Source organism: Palaemon carinicauda, chromosome 21, assembly GCF_036898095.1.
Source record: "Palaemon carinicauda isolate YSFRI2023 chromosome 21, ASM3689809v2, whole genome shotgun sequence".
NCBI lineage: Eukaryota > Metazoa > Arthropoda > Malacostraca > Decapoda > Palaemonidae > Palaemon > Palaemon carinicauda.
Genome location: NC_090745.1, coordinates 19,313,887 through 19,322,366, shown reverse-complemented (window position 1 = coordinate 19,322,366; position 8,480 = coordinate 19,313,887). Strand labels below are relative to the sequence as shown.

The 8,480-nt window shown below is 36.3% G+C and overlaps 1 protein-coding gene across 1 annotated transcript; it reads right to left on the bottom strand.

Moving 5' to 3' along the window:
• Positions 1 to 1,537: 1,537 nt before the first annotated feature.
• Positions 1,538 to 3,445, bottom strand: LOC137614637 (zinc finger BED domain-containing protein 5-like). The gene has a single exon (XM_068344335.1). The coding sequence runs from the start codon at positions 3,392 to 3,394 to the stop codon at positions 1,589 to 1,591; it is 1,806 nt and encodes a 601-aa protein (XP_068200436.1). The 5' UTR covers positions 3,395 to 3,445; the 3' UTR covers positions 1,538 to 1,588.
• Between the last annotated feature and the right edge of the window lie 5,035 nt (positions 3,446 to 8,480).

The following is an 8,480-nucleotide window of genomic DNA, read 5'->3' as shown; positions in this document are numbered from 1 at the left end:
AAGCCGGAGTTCTACTCGACGGCAATGAGGAAAGACAGTGGTTGCTGCCTGTAATGGTGGCGGTACTCAGGGAGGGAGGAAGGGTTTAGCCCCTTTTCTCTAAAAGAGAATATATATCAAACATTATTCATAATTCCAGAGGATGTAAGTCTCCATCCGAATTAATAATGAACGATAGAGTGAGGCTAAATGTGGGGAATTACTTTTCCAACGTATATATGAGCGAGGCTAGCCTATCTCTGGTAGGAATCACGGCCATGTTGGTACCGCCGGGATTCCCGGCATAGTTGGTATGGCCGGGCCTCCTGCCGAATACGAAAAGTAAAGTTACATAATCGGAAAATCGGAAGAGGAATAATAATTTTTCTGTATGCACAATCTTCACTTGTATAATTTGCCTAACTAGCTAATATTATAGCTAAATACCGGTAAATGTCACCTTACTAACTAAATAAAATGTAATGGTAATTGGCGACAGCGGTCGTAAAATGGCCGCCTCCGGTCATGGCAACGGTCATCCAAACACACTTAGGTTATTGGAATTTAACTGTGAGAAGGGAACCTGAAATTATAAACAGAATTAATACTCAACTTTCCAGAGGATGAAGATGCTGGAGATTGCATGATTATTCTGAAAACTTGCAACAAAACACCGGGAAGTCTTTGGGAGAGCACCTAACTTATACTCTAAAAGTGAAGGAATGGCGGCCGGTAGTAATGCGGATAGGAGGTCCACCGGGTACCTAGAACGGCATCCCCTTTTCTTTCGCCACTCTTCCCCCTTATATCAAAGAGTTAAATCTGTTCGGGGTGAAGATTGCTATGTGTCGTATCTAAAAAATATGTCCCTGATCCCTAGCGATATCCTTAACTGGATACTCGCGCCAGGAGTTAGAATCCTGGAGACCTTCGGTTTATTTCTCTGGGAGTATCACTGTAGCAAATATCCCTTAGAAAGGTACCTAAAGGAACATTCCACCAGGACGACATGGCCGAGCCCAAAAATATATATATACACACACTGTAATGCACACTTGTAATTATTAGTAAATAGACACATGAAAATGTATTATATCAATGAACAATACCACGCAGTCATAATGCTTTAATTATTGAAGCCATGGACTCTAACCTCTGACAAAATTTGATTTTTTCTTTTTTACCCCCTCTCTCATCTTCCCTCTCCTGTGATGCTCAGTTTTATTTTCATTGCAGTATGCTATGAGCTTTCAAATATTAGGGTGACGGGAGTTGGTGCAAATCTGTTTCAGTATTGGTTAATTTCTTCTTGATCATCTTAGTTTCTACGTGATGTGTGGTCGTTGACAGGGGCCACCAAACTTCTTTGCTTGTTGCCTAATATCTCATCCTCCTTGAAGAAGTTTAGGTCTTTGTTATCACCTCATAAATGTACTGTATTTTAATAAGATACTATATTATAGGCTAGAAATCATAGTTTTATGTGAAAATTTATTTCCCTATACATTTATAATAAATCAAACGAAGTTTATCAAGATAAGAATTTCAAGTCGTTGGTTCGATTAAACTATCAAATAATACAGTATTAGAATAAAGATATAATCTTTCATTATTGCAATGGGGGTGCCTGATGTTGTTTTAGAATAGCATTTATATTTGGCGTCAAATTGGTGAACTTTAGTCGTAATTCTCCACATTGTTCTATGTTCATTTTAGAGCCTTCCCTTGTTTGGAGAGTATTTACTTGAATGAAGCTTTCATCAATAATGCAGGAACTTGGAAATGCGAGTAAGAAAGGCAATACTTTCTCGAAAAGTTTGGGATATTTATTTACAATATTGACATTGGTCCAGAATGACCTGGTGCTATTACTTTTGTAGAGCGATCTAGCTTCGAGGTCCACGGACATGTGAATGACCTCCTCTTGCAAGTCATAGTCAGAGGCATTTCCAGTTGTTATACCAAAAGGAGCAACAATCCAGTCTGGAATCTGTATTTTTTCCAAGTCTTCAAAACGCTCGTTAAAGTCTTCATACAATTTTTCGAGGTGGGCCATATATATTTCCAAGTCATCATCAGAAAGAATCTTATCCCCTTCATTTGCTAATTGCTGTAAATTTGGAGAATATTGGAAATCTCTCCTTGCTAAGGAGGATTTGAACAAGCCTAATTTGATTTGGAAACCTAAAACAAGAGTTCTAACTTGAATAATTGTAATATCTCTACCCTGTAGACGTGTCTGGACATCATGAAGATGTGAATGGAGGTCAGCTAAATAGAATAGATGATTTTTACATGTTATCAACTGTTGGCTTAAATAGGGATCCACGTCTTTAAGAAAATTTACTGTCGAGTCATACAATTCTACAAGTCTTTGTAAGATATTACCTCTAGACAGCCATCTTAATTCTGTATGCAAAAGTAACTTATTTAGTGTCTGATCATTTCCTTCGCACAGCATCACCAACAATCTTGAATTCCACGTATATTCTTTAATTCTAATTATCGACCTAATACACACTTCTAACGATTCGTTTAGTTCTTCACCGAGTCGTTTTGAGACAAGATGTTGTCTATGTAACACACATTGGATAGTTCGAACATCAGGAATGCTTTCTTTAAGTAAGCTGGAGAGTTTTCTGTAACGGTTTAATGTGAACAGTGGTCCATCAATTGAAACTGCAGTGATATTGCTGAGTGGTATATTGTGCTCTCTTAAGTACTCATCTAAGCATCGAAAAATATTCTCCCCCTTCGCATCAATTTTAAGATATTTTGCAAACAAAAACTCATCAATGATGCATTTATGTAATTGGCTAAAATACCTCACGTAACCCATCAGAATGTTTTCTCCTCCGCACATTGATTCATCAAATTGAATGGAAAACCTACTGTGTTGAAGCTCAGAAACTAAGGTTTTTTCAACATCCACAGCCATTTCATCTATGTTTTTTTGCACCGCATCAGACGTCAAATGTAAGCCTTTCAAAACACTACTAGAGTCTTTATTCATAACGTTGTCAATGATTTCTTTAACTGAAGGTACTATGATTTCCTCGGCGATGGAATACGATTTTCCACTCTTCGCTATAATGAGTGATATGTTGTATGATGCCTTGAGTTGTTTTTCATTATGAGATGGAGCGGGTGGTGGAAAGAATGAGATTTTGCCCATTTGACTCTCCAATTTGTCTTTCAGCGCTGTAAAAAACATGATATCTTTGTCTTTTTTGTCTGGATGAACTCTCTCTATGTGAACTTTCATCTTTGATGGTTTCATGGCGTCATTGCTAAACACTTTTTCACATAGAAGACACATTGGAGAAGTCTCATTTGTAAGTGAAGGCACAAAGCCAAGTTTTAGATAGTCTGTTGAATACCGTCGACACTTTCTTTTAGGGTTTGGTGCGGCCATTATGCATACAAGACGGTAGTGCAACAAAATACAGTACAGGTGATCCTTTTGGGTGAATTTCTTTTTCCCAAATATTTATGTCAACAGTTCTGAAATGGAAGATATTTTCATAATTAGATGTTGAACTGTAAGCGTTTAGTAAACAATATTTAAAAGGCTAGTGACACACACTATGGAATTTTAGTCAGACTAAATTGTCAGGACTTCACTCACAAATATGATATATTTTATCGCTGAACAGAAACCTAACTTCATTTGAGAAAGCTATAGAAGGGCTCTATTTTTCAAGATTCACCCTTCTTGACTCTTATTTCGAGACCCTAAATTTCTGCTGATAAAGATACCAATATCAATTAAATATTTATCAAAACAAAATCTTTATAATTCAAAACAAATTACATTTCTTCAACCAACTTTTAAATTCAAGTAACTCACAATTCTTGCATTTTCACAATGTAACTCATTCCTCGCTACATTTTAAAAATCAGACACTCACGTTCTTTAACAATAAGATAATTTTTAGCTATATGTCGTTTATGCATTTCCTTTTCTAAAGGAATAGAAGAAATACACCAAAACACTGCATACACTGATAATTGGGAAATGTCATCCCTACTTTACATATAATTCAAGTTAGTTTTCATGAACCCATAATTTTTAAGGATTGTTTTTTGTGGAATATTAATTTAGGTAATGAAATCATCATGTAGATGCTTTCATTACCCAAATGATAAGTTAAACATTCAAGATGTTTACCTATTTTAGAAAAAAATATTCGTCCTATGTATACATATTCTTCCCCACTGTTATCCCTACATTAAGGGGTCGGTTACCTGATGTGCCCTCTCCAATGCCTTCTATCAAAGGCCTCCTCTTCTACCAAACCTTCTCCATATCATCCTTCACCTTATCTCGCCATCTAATTCTTTGCCTCCCTCTTGATTTTCTCCCCCTAACAGGTTTCTCCCAAGCCCTCTTCACTCCCTACCCACCATCCATCCGCAACACGCACCTGTACCATCTCAGTTGTGATACTCTTATCATCTCTCTAATCTTTACTACCCTGCCATTCTTATTTGATCATTTTCCAATCTTTCAAGAAGTGATATGCCCATAATCCACCTCAGAATTCTCATCTCTCTTCTCACAGGCTTTGCTTCCAATTTTTTGTCTTAAAGCCCAAGTTTCTGATCCATACATTAACACTGGTCTTATTACTGTGCTATTGATCTTGACTTTTAGTTTGATTGGCATTTTTTATCACATCTCACTCCTGTTACCTCCCTCCATTTTCCCCGTGCTGCGTTTATCCTATTTTCAACTTCAGCCTCACATTGTCTCTCCTAATTTATGGATCCCAAGTATCTAAACTGTTCCACATAACTGCTCCTCTACTTTTGTGTATGGCTATCCTATCCCTACCTTCCTTACTGCGCACCATAGCTTCAGTCTTATCAACATTTAAACTCGTCACCCCTTTCCAAAGTCTCTTGCTACTCTACCACCCTTCTCTGCAATTCTTCATTTTTAGAACAGTAATCACCAAATCATTTGCATATAGCAACTCCAACAACTCTCCATTTCTGATCCCTTCACTTAACACATTTAAGACCAACACAAATAAAAACTAGCTTAATGCTGACCCCTGGTGTATTCCAACACTAACCTCAAAGGTTTCTGTTTCTCCATCTGTTATAACTTTTGTCCTTGTTCTTTTGTATATCATCTCTACTATTCTAACCCAGTTCTCCAGGACTTTCCTCTTTCTCAAGCACTAAAACGTCACTTCTCTTGGTATTTTATCATATGCCTTCTCTAAATCTACAAAAGTACAGAAGAGCTTCTGGTATCCCAATGTATACGTGATTGATAATAAAACATTTTATATATATTTGCTTGTTTGATCGTAGAACATTCGATATATATATATATATATATATATATATATATATATATATATATATATATATATATATATACATATATATATATATACACACACACACACACACACACACACACACACACACACACATATATATATATATATATATATATATATATATATATATATATATATATATACACATATATATATATGTTTAATTGTTTAAAAGAAAAAGAAAATATTTGAGATATGCTAATGTATTTAAAAGTAAAACATTTGTGATATGTTAACGTATTTGAAAATAACATATTCAAGATATGTTCACTTATTTCAAAGTAATGCATTCGTCACTTCTTTCCTTATTTACAGGCAAAGGAATCGATATATGTTTATATAAGGAGATAAAAAACGTTATATATGCAAATATATTGAAGCTCTTGGAATTACATGCCTCTGTTTCCTGAACAATACTTTTTCTCCAGAAGATCAACATAAGTAACCACTTGTCAACATCTTCATAAACACTAAGTCTCATGTGTGAGCCAAGTATTACAAACATACGCTGTGCACTGTCATTACTTCAAAGGGTCTTTTCAGCATCTATTTTTCTTTTAGCTAAACCCCTTTTAAGTCTTCTACATTTTTTCTCCATCTTTCTGTCCAATCTCTTTTCACTCTCCTCAGTCACACCTTAGCCCTGAATGGCCTGCTAGGTCACAACGCCTTATGGCCGGAAGTTTAAATCAAAATCCCCCATTTGCATTATTAAACTAAATCTTTTGAATTGATTCAAGCTGGACAGTGTGAAGTGACTCCGACGAAGCTAGACACTATAACGTGGTAACGAGTTTGCCGAGCAATCGCATGGCAGCAGATCGATCCCCGCCTGGGACCGTGCGTTTAAGCTGTTTACCGGGAAGGATACTGTTGTGGTTGGGGACCACAGTGGTGGGTTGGGCTTGCCCGACTGACATTCTGGTGAGTATCTATTCTGATGGCACTGGAACGGAAACCAGACACCTTTAAACAATACAATTCTGGTGTCGATGTCGACTTGATATTTTCTTATTAGTTTAACTCGCCTCTCTGGAGTTATAAATGAGTCACAATAACACAGATGTGAGAGTCCCCGACTCGCAGGAAAGAAAGACAGGACTGGTGGAGCAGTAAAACGCTACGCGCTCATCGACCACTCGACCGACCCCCTTATCGACCCCTCCCCCAAGCGTTTATCGACCACCTGGGGTCGACGTGAGCTTCTTTTGGCCTTCTGTGTAAGAAGGGCGTATTGGATGTAGAATCACGGTTTTTGTTTGTTGAAATTGATCCATTGTTCTTTTTCTCTTACCTGTGATATTAATGGTTATTTTAGCAATTCAATTACTTTTCTTAATGAAAAAAAAATAATTTTAATTTCTAATATTTCATTGATAGCCTCTTGTATTAATAATCCAACTCTGTATCAGCCTTCACGTTTAGTCCGATTTCGTGGAAATGGTTTTAATTATAATTAAGCGATTTTATGATAGTTCGATCTATTGATTTTGTTTTGATTTTTTTTTTCATTCAGAGTCTTTTGAATATATTTATTCAAGAAGGTCATTCGCTATTAATATGATTGCGTGAATCAGATTGTTAGCTATTCTTAAAACGAGTTTATTAATTTTCAAGTTGCTTTAATTTCTTTCTGTCATCTTTATAAAGTGTTGAAAATAAACGAATTACTGTTATCATTATTTGAATTAAATCTCTCTCTCTCTCTCTCTCTCTCTCTCTCTCTCTCTCTCTCTCTCTCTCTCTCTCTCTCTCTCTCTCATGGTATAGTCTTCCCTGAGAAATAAGGCCGCTACAGAAACAGATTCATCGCCTTATTGACAGTGACCCGATGAACTCTAGGACACAGTAGGAGCTGATTTGAAGGGTTACTAATCCTTTACCTGCATTATTCCTCTCGGTACCCTTCCTATTAAAAAAGCCAGTCAATTTCCGTACACTGTATCATACTTTAATATCTATTTATACTTAATAATATTTTGTTCTATAAATTTTTTTCTATGTAATGCTAAAACACCCTCCATTATGATGCTTATGATTTCAAATGTCTTTGTGGGAAATATCTATCTTTTTTACTTAATAATTGTTTTATATAAAGGCAGATGATAGTCATAATTTTTTGTGTTTATTTGAAAGATAAGGTCAGGCAATGTATTGCCTTATTTATTATAGAAATAGATATATCATACATTCAATCGCTTGAGTTTTCTGCGCAAAGCTGAATGATGGTCATGATTTCTTCTGTTTCAAGAAGCAAAAATCTTTTGTTGGTATAACCATTCATTTGGAAGATGATGCCACGTTATATATGATACTTAACTTATTATAGAAATAAATATACCGTAGCCTTATTGAAAGATATGAATGCGATAAGTCACAAACACATAGATTACGTCTGGATTAGCGTTCCGGGCTTAGTATCTTTTACCGATAGGTGGTCCTTTCAAACACCAGGTGTCTAGAAATGACAGAGGATTAACTTGAAGCCCACTCAGATTGTCTTTTGGTCGACAGAATCCCTTGACTTTCAAGATTTCAGCGGCCTTATTTCTCTACTTGTTTCCGTTGGCCTCCTCAGCTCTTTCTTCCCCTTACCACCTACTTCCCATTCCTGCCTCCTAAATATGAGTCTCCTAGAAGTAATTATTCCGCAGCGGAACAAATAGCAAATTTTAATTTATATGTATTTTTCTCAGCTATACTTACAAGGAACTTCCCGCATGGTTCCAAGGTGGGAATTCAGGGATTGTTATCCTCAGACTCGTACTTGCAGTTGTTTACAGTGTTTACTCGGATCAGAAGAGATGCTTACCATTTCAGCCCTTGTGACTTTATGTGTACCATTTAAACAATTCGTTTTAACAGCCTCATTTTTTAATATTCACAATCCACAATCACCCATCATCTCCAAAAATATAGATGGTCATGCATTTACTTCGATTTTTCAGCTTTACAAGAATTTTTTTCTCCTTCTGTGATTTAATATCCTGGGGCATTTGACCGTTTCTATCATTATCCCTAAATTAAGGGGTTGGTTGCCTGATGCGCCCTCTTCAATGCTTTCTATCAAAGGTATCCTCTTCCACCAAACCTCTTCTCTCCATATCATTTGACCCAAATTCCTCAAATAAATTCATCTCTTCG